A 22396-nucleotide genomic window follows, 5' to 3' on the forward strand; every position below is an offset into this window, starting at 1 on the left:
GTCCTTTAGTCCAACATAAAATGTGATTTTTAATCCTTTTTTTACTTTCAAAACGCTATCATGCTCAATAAAGAATTATAAATGTTGCAAATGTGCATTAATTTCAGAGTACACTGAGACATTAAACTGCATAATTTTCAATTAAATTCTGTAAAAGTTGGTGTGTTCTAAAACTTTTGACCAGTAGTGTATATATTATGGGAAACGGCAAGCTACCAACAAATATTGCCCAGAATGCATTGGTTTCTACAGTATATTACCTTTTTAATAGAAAACAGTATGTTACTGTCACAATTTGGCTGTTTTATTACAGCACCTGTCTCTCCCTCTCCCCTCAGACCACCACTCTGATCGGCCTGCTGAAAACCGCCCGTCTCCTGCGGTTGGTGCGTGTAGCCAGGAAGCTGGACCGCTACTCAGAGTACGGTGCGGCTGTCCTCTTCCTCCTCATGTGCACCTTCGCCCTCATCGCTCACTGGCTGGCCTGCATCTGGTACGCAGCTATAAGACTGTCTGATGAATCAGATTTACAGAGGAGTAATGTGGGAATAACTGTGTCTCTGGTGCAGACATCACAACTCTTTTATATGGCTGCTAGTGAAATTCTCGACTTTACTACAGTACTTAAAAATGTTTATTGTGTTTTTTTATGCTGGCATAGTGTGTGTGTCAAGTTTATTTATTGTGGAAATTAATTCTGCAGGAAATGAGTATTAGAAGAGGATTTCTGGATCAATATTAATTGGGTGCATATCTTTGTATCTACTGGCTGATTATTACTAACATCAAGTTGTTTTTACGGTAAAAAAACGGCAGCTGTGGTTGCCAGAACTTCACTGTAATAAATACAGTAGATTTTTTTAAATATTGCGGTAAAAAGATATTGGCACTGTTGATTTCACGTTTAAGATTGCCATTTTATTCAATTTTTTACCGTATAAATAAAAAGTTTTTCCATGAAAAGAAACACTGTTTTGCCATATAATTGGCAAGAAAATACTTTATAAATGCTGCGTAAATTAAAGATTTTACCATTAAATATTACAGTATATTTTTGATAGAGATATGGTGTTTACTACATTTAACAGTGAGAAAAAGTATTTTTTTTTCAAAAGATAATAGTAAGGAGTAATGTATTTAAAAAAAAAAAAAAAACCTGTAAAAATACTGTCTTGGCTGATTGATACATTAACTGTCTAATGGTTTAGCAGTTTTTCACCGTAAAATCTACAAGCGTATTGTAACTGTTTGTTATTTTCCTCAGGTATGCCATCGGTAACGTGGAGAGGAACGGTTCCATCGGCTGGCTCCACACGCTGGGGGACCAGCTGGGAAAGCACTACAACAGCTCCGTCCTAGGTACTGAGAGGAAAAATAATGTAGTACTTGTACTGGTTACTCTTGCCTCACAGCAAGAGGGTTGCCGGTTTGAGTCCGGCCTGTGACTCTTCTGTGTGGAGTTTGCAGGTTCTCTCTGTGTCAGTATGGGTTCTCTCCGGGTCCTTCAGCTTCCTCCCACAGTCCAAAAACATGCAGCTTAGGTTTAATTGCTGACTCTAAATTGCCCATAGGAGTGAATGACAGTATGAATGGTTGTGTGTCTATGTGTCAGCCCTGTGATAGTCTGGAGACCTTTCCAGGGTGTACCCCGTCTCTCGCCCAATGTCAGCTGGGATCTGCTCCATCACGACCCGAGTGTGGATAAACTGTTAATGATAATGGATAAATGGATGGATAGTAATAAGCAATATTTTCATTGAGGCATGTCGTAAGTCTGTTCATGTTGTGAAGTGTATTGAGTATGTGTTTATGTTGCCGAGGTTTTTTTCATTGTTTTTTCCTCCTTTCCTCTCCTCACGTTGTGCTGTATTTCTTTTCTTTCATCTCTGTCTTCCTGTCCTGTTCACCTCTGTCATATTGTAAGTGTGTTTTATACGTTTTGGACGGGTTGAGGCTAATTTCGTTGCACTCGTACTTGTTACTCTGTGCAATGACAATATAGGCTTCTGATTCTGACTGATTCAAAATCTAGATTTTATTTTATTATGGAATGACTATTAAATAACTTGAAATATTGTCTCTAAATATCCTCTCCAGGTTCAGGGCCGTCCATTAAAGACAAGTACGTCACAGCTCTGTACTTCACCTTCAGCAGTCTGACCAGTGTGGGATTTGGAAACGTGTCCCCAAACACCAACTCTGAGAAGATCTTCTCCATCTGTGTCATGCTCATAGGATGTAAGTACTGATGTCTTGGTTAAAGTGGCTGCTCTTTGGTTTAGACCTGGCTGGAAGAAAGTGTTTTTAGGTGTCCGTGCCAGCCATGGCCAAAGGCATTGTGTTTGCAGGTTGTTCTCTGTTCAGCCATCCATGGTCACATACTGTATGTACGTCCATATGTCTGAAGAGAATTTGTCAGTGGTCAGAGTCTCTATGACAAGGTTGACACAAATATCTAATAGTGGAAAATTATTATGTTCTGTTCAACTTCACTGTGGCATCATAATGTTTTTCACTTCTCTGGCCATTGACTTTGTGACCACATTTCACTAAGGGGTCAACATCCCCTCCGGCTCTGCAGCTGGAAGAGACTGCTGCAGGAGGACTGTGCCGATTCGACTCGTTTTTACTCTTGTTAACGAGCCGCCAACCCCAACGGCCCCGTTAAGAGTAAGAATTCTCCAAAAAGAGTCTCCAATAACACCAGAAAAAGTCGCTGGATTTGTCTCCAGTCGCTTTCTTGAAAAAATAGTCGCTAAGGGGTCTGAAAAGTCGCTTAATATAGCAACAAAGTCGCTAAGTTGACAACATTGCTTCGCCGGCTTTTACAATGTTGTTGTCATATAGAGTACTGCGTCACATCTCGCTTAGCGATCTATCCAATCAGTAACCAGGATTTTTTTCAGGGGAGAAAAAAGGCCCTGCTCTTCAACAGGGACGAAAAAAGTCCAGACAAAAGTCCGCTCTGGACTGCTCGTATTCAAATTAGGGGCGTTTTGGCGCGTGAGACCCGCCTCATTCCAGGAATTGGCCGGTAGTGGAAACAGCCCTGATGTGTAGCTTCTTTGCAGCTACATTATCTACTGTCTTGCCTGCAGCTTTGTGTCCTCTCCTCTGCTAGTCCATCCTAAGCTTATTGGTTTTGCTGAGATTGAGCTTCAGGTGATTGATGTAGTACCATTAAAAAGTTCTCTTACTCTTCTGTAAAAAAAAAAACAAGTCTCAAAGTGGATAATTTCTCTGTGTTTTTCACTAGAAGTTACCCACTGGAAGCCTACATGTGAGTGTAGTGATAACTTCCATCTTAATGCCTTTTATTCAATTCAATTCAATCTTTATCATTATATAAAATGAGCCTGGTTAGACATGGATGCAAAAACTTCACAAGGCGATAATATGGCACAGTATGTGAAAATGAGATTAGTACACTGACAATTTACCTGATCCACACTGAAATAAACCATGAAGACACCAGATGTCACATCAGATCAGATCAGATGACTGGAGCGTCTCACTTGCACCTCTTTTCTCTGCTCCACTATCTTTCCTCGCCCGGTCCTTTTTATCCTGAAGCATCCTGCACATTAGCCAAATGTTCAGCAGAAAAGTGCTGTACTTGCACTGGTTATCAACCTTTTTTCAGTGATGTACCCCTGTGAAATATTTTTTCAGCCAAGTACCCCCTAACCAGGGCAAAGCATTTTTGGCTGAAAAAAAAAGACTTAAAACATAGCGCTGTGCCATCAGTGTCTGATTTATTAAACTTTGGAACTGATAAACACATACAAAATAATAATTTAAAAAAACGGTAACACTTTACAATAACTATCATTTCTAGATGGTAAATAACCATTTATACATGTTAAACAGATAGTTTATTAATGTTTAATCATCATTTATTAACCGTATATAGGCCATTTAGAATGGTATATTAATGTAAGTTGATAGTTACTTTACCATAAACAAACAATTACATTCTAATTATTAGTTTATTAATAGTGCACTATTAATATATATAATAATGATATTATAATGAGTTTGATGTTATAATGAGTTTGCACTCATTATAACATTTTTAACACCATATTAAGTATGTACATGATTTCAAAATTATTCTTATACCTTTAAGAAATTGTTTGAAAACATTTGAAGACTAAAATATGTATAGAATTTTGTAAATGGTTAATAATTGGTTTATAAACCATCTATAAACATCACTTAGATGGTTATTGGAAAGTGTTACCAAAAAAACAATTTCAAACATTTTAATTGGTAATAATCCATGACTAAATGTATTGCAAATATATATCATCACTAAAATGTAGTGATTCAAACTAATGTAGTAAAAACAGTGAGCATATAACCATTTAAAACTATAACTGCTACACTTCAACCACGACTCCATCTTTGAGTTTTCAAGTGATTGACAGGTGATGCCAGGTGGCATATGACAGGTTGGGTCCAACCATCCTGGTATGGAGGAGACTCTGGGTTTTTAGGATCAGGAAATTGAATAGCCTACTGAATAAAAATTCATTTTATTAACTTATACTTATATTTTCCTAAAATATTTGTTAAATAATTATTTTTAAAGGATTTTTGCACGGATGCTACTTTTAAATGTATATTTTAAAAACTCATGTATCCCCTGGAATGCCTTCACGTACCCCCAGGGGTATGCATACCCCCATTTGAGAACCACTGCTGTGCAATATGTATTTTTCGAAACATTTGGCTTGAAAAGCTATTGAAGAGAAAAGCTATTACAAACGTGTGTGGGAACAATCTCTGTAAATTCTCCTCTTCCACTTCTTCTCTCTGCAGGCTCCAGGCAGCACAGCAGGGATTACTTTACACCAGATTGTGGCAATTAGAGAGCTAGGAGGTTTCTTATATACTACTCTTCCTCTAGTTACAGCAGCTGGACAAAGCCATAGAAAATACTTTTCATTCTGCTACCTACCAATTATGATTTATTCATTAAAATTCATCAGCAGCGATTGTAACATCCCCTCTCTTGCTTCTCAACTCAACTTGGAAATGGATATGATATTGAAAACTAGTCTAAAAAGTGACTCGAAAGTCGTTCCAGCTTCACATGAGTACCGATTGTTTCGTGTTTGCCTCGTGAAATAAAATTGGAAAAAGGATTTATTGTACTGTATGTACAGTTATCCCAGGGTCAGTCAAGTCTTGGAGGAATTTTTCCAACAAGGGCGTTTTTGTTTTATTTTATTTTTATCTGCGTCCTTCCTCCAAACAGGAAAAATGTCCTGAGGGTTGTACAATTTCCATCACGGAAGTGTGATATTGTGATAGTCGGTACTATGAAATTGCAATGAGCATGATAGAAGTTATTCAAATTCAGAGTTAAATTAGGTTCCTTTTCTTGTGACACACACGTGCAAAATGACACAGAGTCACACACAAACAGTGGTTTGAGTGTGTGATGTGGACAGTGATGGGAGCTGACAGAGGTTGGGAGGTTACAGGGATACAACTTGACAACAGGACAAAACAGAGAGGCTCATAAAGGATATGACAGAAAACACTCTGTCCTCTAAAGACAAAACCCTTTTAGATCAGTCAAACTCCTGCTGTATCTGTCCTCCAGAGGACTGACCTCCTGCACACAGCAGTTGTAAGAAATGAATTATTGCTAAGTTACTTATGGGAGGGATGTTTTCTCTCTTAGTCGAATATATCTGCGGATGGTAAGGATTTTTTTCTACAAGTCATATAATATTTATATACACACACACACACACACACACACATATATATATATATACACACACACACACACACACACACACACACACACACACACACATATATATATATATATATATGTTAATATGCGATGATGTTGTTATTTTGTTGCCGTATTTGCAGCAAAGATTAGAATTGAACTTGAATTTGCTATTTACCCTCTGGGATCTATGATCGTGCCGTCCTGATCAGATCATGTGACATTTAACAAAAAACTAGGTCACATGGAGCGCTACTATCAACTTCACTCCAAAGTTCAGACTTGAAACTTTCTCCCAATTTTTGTTTGACATTCCTAGGTCATGTAAAACCAAAGATATGATAGTTTTAATTTGATAATACAGTAATATTTGAGTATTGGTGTAGCTCTCTGTGTAATTTCGCACAGTTTGTTTTGAAGAGTTGCAGCTAACAAGGAAAAAAAGCCTAAAAATATTTAAATTTTTACCTTTTAGTATGTTCATATTTGTATCCTATGTTCTAAAACAGTTCATTGAGCATCTTTGTGGTTTTTATTGTAGTAAACAGTATATTTTTTCAACTCGGATTTCATGATTTTTGGGCTCAATATGTTGATGAAGTCGGTTAAAGTGAGAAAATAACTGTCGGATTGTGTAGGTGAAGAAAAAATGGATACTAAATATAGGTATAGTAAACATTTTTCATGTGGTACATGAAGGGCAAAATCAAAAGTATTAAAAAAAACGGGCAAAATAGGCTCAGAGCCCAGAGGGTTAAGCCTATTATTTATATTTCAAGTTAATTTTTTAAAGTTTGACTTAAAACAACACTGATCTGCTTGCAGTGCTGTACTCGAGTCAGTTAATGTCCAGTCAGAGTCAGTCTCGAGTCTGCAGTGTTCGAGTCACCAAAAGAAGAGCCAGAGTCGAGTCTGAGTCAAGTCCCCAGTCCAGTTGTCCATTGTGGCACCTTCAAAGAGCTGAGTGGGTCACGAGTCCCAGAAAACGGGCTTCAAGCCCAAGTCATCAGAGTGCAAATCTGAATCATCCTGCACCAAAACGCATGAGTCATTCATCTGAGTGTGAGTCCAAGTTCCGAGTCACCACTGTTCAAGTTCAAGTCTGTGTCACCAAGAAGAGTCTGAGTCAAGTGATCAATACCTGTGATTAAGTCCGAGTCACAAGTCCAAGTCATCATGGTTGAGTCTGAGTCTATAGTTTCAAGATTGCCTCAAGTCCGATTCGTCGTGCACTAGAATGCACTAGTCCTAGTCATCAAAGTGTGAGTCTGAGTCAAGTCACGAGGCACGAAAAAGGGACTTTGAGTCAAAGTCTGAGTCATCAGACATTGAGTCCGAGTCGATCACAAGTCGAGTCCAGGACTAGAGTACTCCATCCCTGTATGCTTGTATATACACTGATATCGTTTTTGGAGACAGTCATTATGATGTAGTGGGAAAAAAAGTAATTATTCATTGTAAAAATGCATTCAAAACTTTATCTGAGGCAAATAGAGGAGTGTCTCTGTTAATGTATATGTTCTTCCTTCTCACCCTCGCCTCTCTCCATCCCCCACCTCCAGCCCTGATGTACGCCAGCATCTTTGGGAATGTGTCCGCCATCATCCAGCGGCTCTACTCCGGCACCGCCCGTTACCACACCCAGATGCTGAGAGTCAGGGAGTTCATCCGGTTCCACCAGATCCCCAACCCGCTCCGGCAGCGGCTGGAGGAGTACTTCCAGCACGCCTGGTCCTACACCAACGGCATCGACATGAACGCTGTGAGTACTGACCCCCACCCACCCCAGTCCTGTGTGTGTACACATGTTAATGAATGGGCATGAATACACACATGTACACAGAAAAGGCTAGAGGAGTATTTTGAGCCTGCGTTGTACGTTAATAGGATGATGTGAAGACTTTGTCTCAGCATGCATGGTCCGACACCATCAGAGAAAATAGGAGTGATGTGAGTATCATACATAATATGCACACACACACACACACACACACACACACACACACACACGCACAGACGTGCAAACAGACAGGTTAAAGTATTTGCAGCATGCATGGACATATTTCAGTTTGTTCACATGCATGCAGGCTAACTCACTCTTTTCAAACACACACACACACACACACACACACACACACACACAGGCAGACTAAAGGAGCACTTTGCAAGTTGACTTTAACCCAAACAATGTGAGTCAGAGCGTATAGGTTGATGCAGCTCACGCACGCACACACACACACACACACACACACACACTATGAGGGGCATTTTATGCCAGCGAACTACACTAAAACGCCTTAACAGCGTCCCCTGCGCCTGCATAAAGATGATACATAGGCGTGTGTACAGGCACGTGTATTGCGAGTACACCAGATAATGAAGGGGTGACGGGTTACAAGTGTCATGCCACGTGCGAACTTAGCAGACGCCTGTGTGCACGCTTGTCTCAATGTACAAATAATTATTTACTTTATGATGATACATTTTGAGTTTAACAGCTGCTTCGCTTCACAATTCAAGCAGTCCATGCATTACCAAGAGAGACCGAAGGCGTCTGAAGCGTTGGCTTTAGGACAATAACACACACGCCTGTCACGCCTGTAAGCCTATAACAGTATATCAGGACTGGACCGTTGCTCAGGAACAAACTGAGGAAGAGGCTGTGAGGTCCACTGGATCATCAGGACCTGACAGTTTTTCATTTTCTATGTTCTGCAGCATATCTACACAGATCAGCTGTTACACACAGTCTTAGCTCATATATTGTTTATAAGAAAGCAGAACTTATAGATGAACCCCAACAGAGCTGTCAGGATATTTTTATTTATAAGTGGCTGAAATTATTATAATTATGCCTTTCACCCTTGCGATCATTAAATATCAATTCGATATCATTCAAACCTTAAGAGACAGAGAGAGAAAGAGAGAGAGAGAGAGAGACGATCTTGTACGTACGAGATAAACTTAACATTTTTCCGGCCAAAACCTGAGGCTTATTTGGGTGGACCTGCACTTATATATCGCTTTTCTAGTCGCTTTGCGACCACTCAAATCGCTTTACACTACATACTGCGCTCATTCACCCGTTCACACATTCATACTGGTGGCAGAGGCTACCCTAAACGGTGCCACCTGCCACCATTGGGAATTCATTCACACACCGATGAACGCAGCATCGGGAGCAATTTGGGGTTCAGTATCTTGCTCAAGAATACTTCGACATGTAGGCTGCCATGGTCAGGGATCGGACCACCAACCCTCCGATCAGTGTGTGACCACTCTACCAACTGAGCCACAGCCGCCCCGGCTGTCTTGAGGGAAGTGCCTGATGCGCGTTTGCTTGTGGCACGGCACGAATGACCCATCGATATTTGATTTCCACAAACACTACACAGCGTGTGTCTATACGCTCATGTAGAATTGTACTTAACAGTCACACGGGTCTTCTGTCACGTATTTGAGGCGTAGTTCACCCGTCACGCAGCCGTCACGCTTGTCTGTCCATTGAAAGTGAATGTAATTTACACGTGCACGTTAGAGGTCTGATGTCATTGCATAGGCGCTGTACACACGTTTTAGTATAGTCCGCTGGCATAAAATGCCCCTCATATACACACACACACACACACAAGCATTGTCCCAGTCACATCTTCTATTTCTCTGTCCCAGTGTTATGAGGCCTTAGATATGACATTGGACACACATGCATGAAAGCAGAGATGCACACACACACACACACACACACACACACACACACAAAGCAACAATCATAAACACTTGAGAACTGCTGATGCAAACATTTAATGCAGTCCATGAGTCAGTGGATGTCATCTTTCCTATCTTTACAGCTATGTTTTTCACTGCATTGTTGGCTGTTTTATAGCCTCAGCTGAAAAAGAACCATTTACTAAAAATATCTCTGCTCATAACTTCAGGAAGCTTTCCCAGCATCCAAATTATTTTAAAAAATTGCCCGTCTGAGCATAATCAGTGCGTCATTGTTGTCTGCAAAGCCTTACAGAAAAATAGAGGAAATGTTTGGGAGCAACATCACAGTGTATTCCATCATTCATCCTGTTTTATTTCAGTATAATAAGTGAGCTATTGATGTCTAGAGGAAACAAATTGGACAAGATCCGTGGAACGTGTTTTTGGTGTCCGCCCCCTCTTCTTCCCTTGTTATGTTGCTCTCAGTGAAGCAGTTGACTGTATGTAATTATGATTGTGTGCTTGTGTGATTCAATCGGCTGCAACTTCATTCATTCATGAGGATGGAAGGATTAATAATGTAGCTGAAATGAGAGCAAGAGGAGAGAGAAAGAAATGTGTTTTGCATGTGAGCTGGAATCTGCTCTAAGGACACTCTTTTGTAAGTTGACCTCTAACCTCTATTGGAATGTGCGGTCAGTAACGTAATATTAATACAGTATGTAATTAAAAGTCTGAGGGTTTGACTAAAGCCTGGAACAACCATTACCATCCCATACAAGGTTCTTGTACAACAAAAACGCCAGTAAATAGAACAAAACTTAACTGCAACTTGTAGTGATGGCCAAATGAAGCTTCATGAACCATTAGTTGTATTTGTTGACGTGGTTTAAAGAAATGGCTAAAGGAATGGCAATTCAATGGCAAATTCAACCCCTTTGTTGATCAGAAAGCGCCATCTACTGGACTCAGAAAATAAAAAATAATGTTCATGAAGCTTTATTTGGACACCACTAGAACTTGACAGTGGGACATATTTCTAGTCTAGTCCAAATAAATATCAAGATGTTCTTAAACAAATGATCAGCCATGTGTAATGTTGGCTGCGGCCTCTAGTTGCCAGCTGAATGGTGAATGGGATGTTAGACGATCACTTCTATGACACAAACAATCATTAAGTTCAGAGGGACAATGTTTTTACAGACTGTGTGTTACAGTCTCCACCCTGTGGTGTTCAGAGGATGAAGACATCACTGTTGGAAGTAACTGAAATTTACACTCAGCGGACACTTTAGTTTGTGTGTACCTAATAAAGTGGTGGTGTGGTCATCATTTGCTTCAGGGTTGGATATGTTGTGTGTTCGGAGATGGTCTTCTGCAGACATTGGTTGTAATGAGTGGTTATTTGTAGTGATGTGCTAATGAAGCCTCATTAACCTTTTTCTGTATTTTCTAAGCCCACTAGATGGCGCACTTGGTTTAAAGAAAAAGGCTCAAGCAATGGTAATTGAATGTGCTTTCAGGTCTTTGGTGAACAGAGAGGCCATCTAGTCAGCTCACAAAATAAAGAAAATGGTTCATGAAGCTTCATTCGGCCATCACTAGTTATTTGAATTACAGTTGAACCAGTCTGTTCATTCTCCTCTGTCCTCTGGCATCAACAAGATATTTTGGTTCACTGGGTAATTTCTCTTTTTCAGACCATTCTCTGTAAATTAGAGATGGTTGTGTGTGGAAACCCCAGCAGATCAGCAGTTTGTGAAACACTCGCCAAAAAACCATGCCACAATCAAAGTCACTTAAATCACCTTTGTTCTCCATTCTGATGCTCGCTTTGAACTTCAGCAGCTCGTCTTCACCATGTCTACATGTCTAAATGCATTGAGTTGCTGCAATGTGATTGGCTCATTAGATACTTCCGCTAACAATCGTACCTAATTACATGTCATTTGGCTGACGCTTTTGTCCAAACCGACTTACAATAAGTGCATCCAACCTGAAGGTGCTAGCCTTAGACCACAGGAATCAAGTAAGTACATAACTTTAAGAGCTAACTGTAATCGCTACAAGAGTGCTATACGTTAAAGAAGAAACGAAGAAGAGCTTTTTTTAGGTGACCATCACTTAACCGAGGTATTGTTGGAAGAGGCGAGTTGACCCACGCAGGGTGGGAGTCACCAGCTGTTTCGATGATGCAGAGCGGAGAGGTCGAGCAGGGGTGCAGGGTTTAACAAGATCCTGGATGTAAGCAGGGCCTGAGCCATTAGCAACAGACTACGCCAGAGCTAGAGTCTTGAAGCGTATCTGTGCAGCCACCGGTAACCAGTGGAGGGAGGGAGGAGGGGTGTTGTGTGTGAAAATTTGGGAAGATTGAAGACCGATCGAGCAGCTGCATTCTGGATGAATTGCAGAGGTCGAATGGCTTTCGCAGGTGTACCTAATAAAGTGGCCAGTGAGTGAATTGTAAACAGCGGCCTTGACTGTTCCTGTTGCTATGGTTACCACTGGCCAGCGCATTCATTTAGAATGTTGAAAAGATGTTTAACTGAAACGACTTAGTAGGTGTCCTTTTGTTAGGAATTTATGGACACCCTGCAGCCTATCAGAATTGAATATTAAGAGTGCAAGGTATAAGGGTTGTTAATGCAGCTATCACAACTAATGGCATTCATCCTGTCCTCCTTAGAAAGCATATTAGTGCCATAATTCTTGACATTTTGTAATAAATGAAGAAGTAATACACTGTGTAAATGCACATGTTGTGCAGGGAGTACAACAAGTTAGTGTGAAACCCAAGGGTGTCATTTGTTATAGTTGTCAGGTTGATTCTCACTCTGAATAGTGATCTCTCTCTCCAGCCACCACAGTCCAGATGAGAAAAGATTATGACTGATAAAAATGTTGATAAATTAATCTGAGTGTGTCCTTGATAAATTAATCTGAGTATTTGTGTGAGCAAATAGTAAGTGCTTTGCAGACTTTTTAGCCAGGGGCTGTGCATCTGAGGCTACACAAAATCTGCCCTACCTCTCTTCCGTTTTTTTTTTTTTTTTTTAAGTTGTCAGGTCTGTATTTAGCCTCAGAGGAAGACTGCAGGCAGTACTCAGGGCTGTGGTGCCTCCACCTTCGCTGCATGTTTGTTGGTTTATAGATGCAATTTATGTTTTAATATTGCAGTTAAAATGCTCTAAAAAGACATTGCTCTCTGTGGTAAAGATATAAAAAAGCAACACTATCATTTTCTTTTCACATTTTTATGAAGAAAGGGATTATGGAATACAATAACCCTTTTCACCATGATTTGTTATGTGCTCGGTAGTGATGTGCCAGTGAAGCTTCATTGACCAGTTTCTTTTTCTTCTGAGCCCACTAGATGGCGCTCTTGGTAGTGATGGGCGAATTAAGCTTCATGAACCATTTTCTTTATTTTCTGAGCCCACTAGATGGCGCACTCTGTTCACCAAAGACCTGAAAGCACATTCCATTGCTTGAGCCTTTTTCTTTAAACCAAGTGCGCCATCAAGTGGGCTCAAAAAATACAGAAAATGGTTCATGAGCCTTCATTGGCACATCACTAGCTATTGGTTTAAAGAAAAAGGCTCAAGCAATGATAATTGAGTGTGCTTTCAGCCTGTTTTTGAACAGAGTGCACCATCTAGTGGGCTCATAAGATAAAAAACAATGGTTCATGAAGCTTCATTCGTACATCACTAGTGCTAGGTTGATTTAAATGCATTAATGCAGCATATATGTATATCATACTTACGGGCTCAGCTTCACTTATAATAGGCAGTTATGTCTGCATACAGTATCATGGCAGATATACAGTCACCTGTGTGTGTTTGGTTGCAGCTGTAGAGTGCTTTAAATGTCCCAGAGGCCAAAGAAAAAACAAAAGGCCTATAAAAACATTATTTTTCCACACTAAACAGACGCTTTGCTCAGTAAAAAAAAGCTAAGACCACAGTAATATATCATGACAGCAAACACTTCTTTATAAACAATAACAGTGTAGCCTTGGAAGTCAGCAGTTCAGCATCTGCTAAATGCACCAATACACCGGAGCCAGAGGAACACCTGATGTATCCTGCTTCTAAAATCTGACTTCAGCACATTTTGGGGGTTGTACCTGGCACCCCACAAATCAACAAAATGGTCGTTCGGGACAGAAAGTAATGGTAGGCTATTATTCAAATCCACACAAGGAAGTTCTCAGTGGTGTTGTGAAAGGTTGCAGGAGTTTATTATATATATTGGGTGAGGCCTGTACTGCCCTACAAAGCCTAACTGCAGTAACTACATTTTTGGTCGAAATTGTGTTAGAACTAAAAATGAACTCCTTGATGTCTGTTTTATCTTTTGACAAAGTTTTAGATTTAAATTTTGCTTTATTTCAGAGAAATAATGATACAAAAACCACAAAATCCAACTCAAAACCAAGCAGTAATTGCACTTACCACGGTCTGCTTTGGGTATATATACTAATTTAAACATAAAAATAATAAAAAATCATACGTTTATTCTATAGGAAATGTTATACAATTATAACAAAATAAATTTGAAAAAGTTTATTCTCTGAAAACAAAATATAAAAGCTGAAAAAAGACAGCAACATTGTTTTTGCACTGTTTGTGCCTTACTATTAGAACCTTTTAAAGCAATGTCATAAATGACATATCACTTACCTAAAGACACTGCAAAAAAAGCCAACTTGTATTTTTTGCCTAAAACAGTGATTTAAGTCGGTAAAACTTGGAAATATAAATTATTGACATTTAGGGCAATAATGTAAGTTAGCACAACAAAGGAAGCCAGTTGTCTGCTCAAAAACAAGCTTGTGAGTTGTTGTTACTTATATCTTTAAGTTGGTGCTCACAACAAGGGACAATAGTTCTGATAACTCTTATTTCTTTGTTGTGAAATGCGGGAAAGCGGTGAAATTCGGTCATTAATAAAAGCTAGCGGCTAACTGATGCTAGCGGCGCTGCTTGTTACAGCTACAAGAGTAGCCATTAGCGTATCAATGCTAACTCAAAATTGTGGTTGCAACATTAGCTGACATTTCAAAGCGGCGTTACCATCGTGCCAATTCAGCACATTGGAGAAGTAAGGATTAAAAGTTATTACAATGTAAAATTATAAGTTCAAAAATCTGAATTCAGAGTTGAGCAAACTCAAAAACAAAACTTAAAATATTTAGTTTAATTGTCCAACTTAAAATTTTATCGAAGTTTGTTGCCTTGAAATTTTGAGTTCACCCAACTTTTCTTTTTTTGCAGTGTATAACCCGTTTGGCTGGCCTGTTAAAAAAACTTTAAAGCAGTTTTTCTCAGTTTTACTTTTTGCATAGTTACTGCAGTTAGACTGTGTAGGGCAGAGTAGAGGACAGGAACATGGAAATTTATAGGACTGAGATGTGAGGTGAAAAGAGGATGGAGACAAAGTGGAATGGACATTGCCTTTTGGAGGTGAGATTAGAAGTGGAGGCTGAAATGTAGAAGCCTGAAAAAGATGAAAAAGAGAGAAATGGAGAGCGAGTAACAAAGTGTTGGTGTAGGTTTCTGTTCTGTGAAGTGAGCCAGAGAGTTTCAAGCCCACAGCCTGCTGCTGAAAAGAGCCGGGGCTTCCCTCGCTTGCAGTGAACTCATTAAAATTGCACCAATTCTTCATATTAATTACACTCTACGGGCCTGCTGACTCTGTTCCAGGAGGCCCTCTGAAATACAGTTTGAAATAATTTTGTAGTGAAGTCGTAAAAAATCCCTGCATATGTCTTTTTAAAGAGGAAGAAGCTGATGGTGCTCGTCTTCCGCTTCGGGGTTAAAATCCTAAAAGATGGAATTAAAACCGTGACTTCTCTGATGGTTGGAACCAATCTCCTCTGATTATTTCTTTTTGTCGCGTTCATTTTTGGAATGGTGTAATAACAGTAAAAGTTTAATGTCCAGTGAATGTCCACTTGTAGGGACGACGACAATAAAAAACTGTAAGGACACTTTTTTATTATAACTTTTAAAGCGTCCATAATCTGTGACATTTATTTCACTTTAGTTTTATGTTCTGGATTTACCGCATCATCAACTGGTTGCTAATGCTATGTATCTATACTGATGTTACCTTTCGCTATCAATTCATCCGCTTTCTTTATCCCACCTCTTCTTTTTATCTTTCATCTTTCTCACCTCGTTTCTTTTTGTTGTTCTTTAATACAATCTGTCTTCCTTCTCTTTCCGTCCTCTTCTTCTCTGTCCCGTTCCTTGTCCTTGTCTCCCTCCTCCCTCTGCTTCCTTGCTCCCCTCCCTCGCTCCCTCTCCCCAGGTGCTGAAAGGTTTCCCGGAGTGTCTCCAGGCGGATATCTGCCTCCATCTGAACCGGACGCTGCTGCAGAACTGTAAGGCTTTTAAAGGCTCCACCAAGGGATGCCTCAGGGCGCTGGCCATGAAGTTCAAGACCACCCACGCTCCTCCGGGTGACACGCTGGTCCACGCCGGGGACGTCCTCACTGCCCTCTACTTCATATCCAGGGGATCCATAGAGATACTGAGAGGAGACGTGGTAGTTGCCATCTTGGGTACGAACATTTTTTTATTTAGGAATATTTACATTTTACTGATTGCATTTCTACCAACTTTAGTCCCTGTTCCCTTGGTAACTTTTAGGTTTATAGGAACTAAATCTGAAGCAAAAACCTGACAACATCTAGAATATTACTCTTACAGGAGATGATGTCTTAATTTCAAATTAAAAGCCATATAGTAGTGATGTGCCAATGAAGCCTCATGAACCTTTTCCTGTATTTTCTAAGCCCACTAGATGGCGCACTTGGTTTAAAGAAAAAGGCTCAAGCAATGGTAATTGAATGTGCTTTCAGGTCTTTGGTGAACAGAGTGCGCCATCTAGTGGGCTCAGAAAATAAAGAAAATGGTTCATGAAGCTTCATTCACCCATCACTACCCTGTTGCGTTTCTGTACACAGAATCCTTTAATTTGTTAAAGGGATAGTTCAGATATTTGAACATTAAGTTGTATGGGACCACTCGGGACATTTTCAGCCATATTTGTCATTTTTCACTTTTGTTTTGGCACTAATTTTGGCTGTGATACTGCAAACGACATGATTTTTGGAAGACGTTTTTTTTCTTGATATATTTTGAAATTCAAATTTCAATTTTTCTAATGGGTCTATAATACACTGTGTACAAATTTACTCACCTTTCAGACCCTTCGAGCTGAAAATGTCCTCTTCCAAAAAAAAGCTATAAAAACTTTACAAATTAATATTTTTTTTCTGCATAAACCTCTTAAACAGCTTCTGCCCTGCTCAAAACTACCAAAGATTCAAAGATTTTGATGATTTTAACCCTTTTAATACCAGTTTGATTACATGATGTCAATGTTTTTCAAAGAAAAAAAATGTAGTTATTTTCCATATAATAAATGCTTTTTGGCTGGGGCATTTGTTTTTTTTATTACAGCCTTGGATTTGTCAAGATTAGCAACAAAATAGATTTTGATGCATTTTTAGTTTTTTGTTATGGCAACATGATGGCAGACATGTTCATTAAAAAAAAAACGCTATAAAAATATTACTGATATATATACATTTTTTGTACTTTTTTGGGTTAAATCTTTCAATCAACTTCAGTCCTGATTAAAACCATCAGCCATAATTATTTATTATATGGAAAATAACTACATTTTTGTGTTGTTATTTTCCCCCATAAAAAACATCAGTGACACCATGCAATCAAACTGGCATTTAAAGGGTTAAAATGCCAAAAATGTTTAAAAATTAACATATTTATGTTTTGAGCAGGGTGGAAGTTGTTTCAGAGGTTTATGCAGAAAAAAGTAGAAAAAATATCAAGTTTTTATCGCATTTTTTTGGAAGTGGACATTTTCAGCCCGAAGGGTCTGAAAGGGTTAAATTAGAGCTTGCCCAGAGGGTTAAATGCTTGCCGGTAGTGTAGTGGATGCAAAGCTATTAGGTTACTTGCTGAGTGTCAGAGTTCTGGCCAGTTCAGATCGTAGAATAGATAGTTCCTGCAAGCTGGCAGGGTCATCAAACTACTAGATTTTACTCCACAAAACTATGTGTACACTGTTCAAAAAATAAAAAGTTGGCTTCTGATATGCATGAGGACCATGGATTTGTGGTGTAGTGTACACGTGGTTTTGTGGAGTAAAACCTTGTACTTTGGTGACCCTGCCAGCCTGCAGGAACTATCTATTCTACGATCAGAGCGGACAGAACTCCAAAGTAAGCATTGCATCTACTACACTACTTAGCAAGTATTTCATACAGCTTAATGTCCAAAATCCTGAACGATCTCATTAACACAAGGTTTTTATTCATTGTTTTATTGATGGCAATTATCAAAGGCAAACTCAATAAAGAACACAGCTCTGGCAGCAACAGTGCAGCAGCAGCAGTGCTGTCTTTGTGGACACCCCACAAGTATGACCACAGGGAGGTAGCCATCACACACAGGTTAGATCAGGGATGGGCAACTGGAGGCCCGGGGGCCGCATACGGGCCGCACCCTCACTTGAAGTGGCCCTCAGTACAACTACATTCCTTTGAGCATGAAATCTTAAAAGTGCAGTGTAAAAATGCACAAAATCACTTCTTGCAATTAATGTTGGTCTGCTGTTCTTGCACTGAAAAATAAAATAAACAGGCAGTTGTTATTTTTTATTTGCTTCAAACCTTTTGTATTCCTATTTATACTGTTATACATGCATTGTCATACCTCATCATACCTGGTTAAGTGCACGGTCCTATATGTGGCCCTGTGGTAGAGTTGATGAAAAATTGTGGCCCCCTCCAGCATTTAAGTTGCCCATCCCTGGGTTAGAAGTAGGCAGTGTGGCTTGTGCCTGTGCAGCGCTGCTTCTCTGAGATCTACAGCAAGAAAGAGTAGTTCAAACTGGAATGCACTGACTCATCAGCAAGCTAGACTTTGAATAAGTACGTAGCGGACCTCTTTCTTTCCCAGTTATATTTCTTTTTGGTTAATACACTTTATTATCCCCACTTCAAAGTGCCTTTCTGGGTGTTGGTGTTGACCTAGTACTTGCTCATTTAATGCTGACTTTTAACAGGACATATGTATTAGCTGGCAGCGCCATCTGCTGGTGAACAAATAGTATTACACCTTCTAGTTCAATGTAGACACAACAAAAGACTGATCAGTTTGTATCTCATCTCTTTACAAAAGTCAGCTTTTTTACAAAATGGATAAATTAATAACATAGTTCTCTTATGCAAAGATCAAAGTAAAGTTATGCAGTACACATGGTGTGTGTGTGTGTGTGTGTGTGTGTGTGTGTGTGTGTGTTCTTGTACTTCCTACATAGTGAGGACCGGAACACGTTTTTAACCAACAGAGTGAGGACATTTTTGCAAAGTGAGGACATTTCGGCCGGTCCTCACTTCTTTAAAGGATTGCTAGAGGGTTCAGACTTTGTTTTAGGGTTAAGGTTACAATTAGGTGTATGTTGGGGTTAGGGTTGGGCATTTAGTTGTGATGGTGAAGGTTAGTTTATGAGTTAGGGTAAGGGGCTAGGGAATTCACTATTCCAATGAGGGCCCTCACAAAGATAGAAGTACAAGGATGTGTGTGTGTGTGTGTGTGTGTGGACAACTTTGACAGTTTATAAATTTATGTCAAACATTTTTTTTTTTCATTTTGCATGTTAGGACTTTTTCAGCAGTTCAAAGCTCAAAATAAAAAAACTGCACAATCCAGGTCATAAATATTGTATAAAATTACATACATATAAGGTGTATATTCCTGAAGTTCATCTAAAAATCCATTTCATTATTGGTATGTAAGATTTTTCGTTGGCTGCTTTTTCCATAAAGCTCTTCTTCCCTTTAACCTCTCTCAGGGAAGAATGATATCTTTGGCGAGCCTATCAACCTGTACTCCCGACCGGGTAAATCCAACGCTGATGTGAGGGCTCTGACCTACTGCGACCTCCATAAAATCTTCAGAGAAGATGTTCTGGAGGTGCTGGACATGTATCCAGAGTTCGCAGACCACTTCTGGAACAACCTGGAAATCACCTTCAACCTCAGAGATGTGAGTGTACAACCTCATTAAACAAGTAATGTGATTACTCTGGAAACATTATGACCATTTGAATGACTCTTGTGTTGTTAAAGCTCTATATTTAATATTGTCTCCATTGTATGCTGAAATATGTGCCACCAGAAACTGAATTTGAATAGCTTAACTTGAATAATTGCATTACAAAACAGAATTTGAATCACATCATTTTAAATAGTATTGTTCAATTTGAATGATTGCATTGAAAAACTGAATCTGAATTGTAATTTAAAATTGTATTTATTAGTTTGGAACTGAACATTCAGTTCTCACAATTCAAATTCAATTTTCTGCGACAAGCATCCAGGTAGTTGAGGCAGAGCAATTAAGCGCAGATACACAGAGTGCATCTTTGGCCAATCACCACCTCCAGGTTTTTTTTGTAACATTTGTTGCCACCTGGCTGCCAATTTAAATAATAAATTCAATTTCAAATTACAATTCAATATAATATAAAAACATATAAATAATTAATATTCAGTTTCTGGTGGCACATATTTCAGCCCATACCATTTGGCCTGATTCTTATTGTTCTTTGTTTTATAAATAGCATCTGCACAATGCAAGATAACAAGATAAAAGATAATGCTCGCCCTCATTTCAGACCAACATGATCCCAGGCTCACCAAGCAGTGATGACTCCAACTGTGGGGGATTCAACAAATTACGCAGACGCAAGTTATCATTCAGAAGACGAACAGAAAAAGGTAAGCTTTAGTCAATGTTCTCTTTGACATATTCCTTTCTTTTACTGGCACAGACAAATAATCTGTAAATTAATCTGAATACATGAATGGTTAAAGTTTGTCAGAGTTTTCCTCTTTGAAAAAATAGTCCTGATCCAGCTGAGCCGACTATAATTCCCTCTTTTCTCACGCACCTGTGTCCAGATGATGCAGATGCTGGAGAAATTAAAAAGTCCCATAAGTCAGTGAGGCGAAGACAGAGGGAGACAGCCAACAACCAAAAACAGGAGGAGGCACCCAAGCGGCAATGGGAGAAACATCGAAGCTCAATGTCTTCACACTCCAGTGGTGATGAGGTATAATTACACTTTTCATTATGTCTTATTCTAAAATGATTCTTGTACTTGAGTAGAGCAGCTGCTCCTTCACATCGAAAGGAGCTAGCTGAGGTGGTTTGGGCATCTGGTAAGGATCCTCCCGGGCGCCTCCCGTTAGAGGTGTTCCAGGCACGTCCAACTGGTAGGAGGCCCCGGGGAAGACCCAGAACACGGTGGAGGGATTATATCTCTCTCCTGGTCTGGGAACGCCTCGGGGTCCCCCAGGAGGAGCTGGACGTTGTGGCTGGGGAGAGGGACGTCTGGAATGCCCTGCTTAGCCTGCTGCCCCCGCGACCCGGCCCCGGATAAGCAGAGGAAAATTACATTACATGTCATTTAGCTGACGCTTTTGTCCAAATCGACTTACAATAAGTGCATTCAACTTGAGGGTACTAGACTTAGACCACAGGAATCAAGTAGTACATAACTTTAAGAGCCAACTGTCATCGCTACAGGAGTGCTATATGTTAAAGAAGAGAAGAAGAGAAAAGAAGATAAAATATATATATGTTAGGTGACCATGACTGAACCGAGGTATTGTTGGAAGAGATAGGTCTTCAGCTTGCGGCGGAAGATGTCCAGGCTGTCTGATGTCCTGATGTCGGTGGGGAGCTCGTTCCACCATTTGGGTGCCAGAACAGAGAAAAGTCTGGAAGTGGTTTTGAGGCGAGTTGACCCACGCAGGGTGGGGGTTGCCAGTTGTTTGGCTGATGCAGAGCGGAGAGGACGGGCAGGGGTGTAGGGTTTGACAAGATCCTGGATGTAAGTAGGACCTGAACCATTAGCAACAGAGTACGCCAGAGCTAGAGTCTTGAAGCGTATCCGCGCAGCCACCGGTAACCAGTGAAGGGAGCGGAGGAGGGAAAATCAATGGTTTCTTGTTGTAAACCCTGGTACAATAAAATCTGGCGTTCACGTCTTGGATCTACATTATTTACAGGGGGAGGAGCCGATTGTGACCAGACTCGCGCCTCCGCCGGCCATGCTGGAGAACCCTCAGGCTCAGGCCATGCCCAGGAACTTCAACGAGAACGCTGAGGGTGACGGAGACCCCAAGACTGGGAACACCTGCAACGCCCTGTCAGGTAAAAAAAACAGAATAGTGTCCTCATATTCGTTTTAAAGTGATAACTGCACAGGGTTTCATGCAAACACACTCCCTCTCTTCTCCTCCGCCTGTCCTCATCTCCTGCAGGTGCATTCTCAGGTGTGTCCCACATCTTTAGTTTCTGGGGGGAGAGTCGGGGGGGTGCTCAGTACCAGGAGGTTCCCAGCTGCAGCCTGACCTCCCCCCCGCCCCTCAACACGCCGCTGCACAGCCTGAGCCGACAGCAACGCAACCAGCTGGACACACGTCTGGACCTGCTGCAGAAACAGCTCAACAGGTGTGTGTCCGTGTGTGCTCTGGTTGGTGTGCATGTGTGTGTTGGTCTGTCTTTAGTCCATGCTAAAACCCTGCAGTCATCTGACAGAATAAGAGCGTTTCTTTTACCTGGTTGCCTCTGAAGGAAGTCTCATCCCTCCATCGCAGCGGAAAAAAACAGTTTTTCCGCCCCTGTAGCCTGGATGAGGCTCCTTTGTCAGGTCTTGTTGCCATCACAGGCTGTGTCTTTGTATTGGCTTATAGCCATGCAAGTGGCTAAATGCTCACAGTTGTAACGCATGATTGACTGGATGCCTCTGCTAGACAGGATATGTCAGCAGGCTGAAAGTGTCGGTGAGAACATTTTGAATGGGGAGTAGTGGTATAATTTCTTC

At 40.4% G+C, this 22396-nt stretch overlaps 1 protein-coding gene across 1 annotated transcript in view; it reads left to right on the top strand.

The window, feature by feature from the left end:
• kcnh2b (potassium voltage-gated channel, subfamily H (eag-related), member 2b) overlaps positions 1 to 22396 on the top strand; it is a 386002-nt gene that overhangs the window by 358314 nt on the left and 5292 nt on the right. The window contains exons 10-19 of the mRNA XM_059326769.1: positions 339 to 493; positions 1265 to 1359; positions 2098 to 2238; positions 7315 to 7514; positions 15779 to 16031; positions 19355 to 19548; positions 20180 to 20282; positions 20466 to 20617; positions 21579 to 21723; positions 21834 to 22023. Of these exons, the coding sequence (XP_059182752.1) occupies positions 339 to 493; positions 1265 to 1359; positions 2098 to 2238; positions 7315 to 7514; positions 15779 to 16031; positions 19355 to 19548; positions 20180 to 20282; positions 20466 to 20617; positions 21579 to 21723; positions 21834 to 22023 (1628 nt within the window). The remainder of the gene's footprint in view (positions 1 to 338; positions 494 to 1264; positions 1360 to 2097; positions 2239 to 7314; positions 7515 to 15778; positions 16032 to 19354; positions 19549 to 20179; positions 20283 to 20465; positions 20618 to 21578; positions 21724 to 21833; positions 22024 to 22396) is intronic.

The sequence above is a fragment of the Centropristis striata genome, chromosome 23, assembly GCF_030273125.1.
Source record: "Centropristis striata isolate RG_2023a ecotype Rhode Island chromosome 23, C.striata_1.0, whole genome shotgun sequence".
NCBI classification, from domain to species: Eukaryota; Metazoa; Chordata; class Actinopteri; order Perciformes; family Serranidae; genus Centropristis; species Centropristis striata.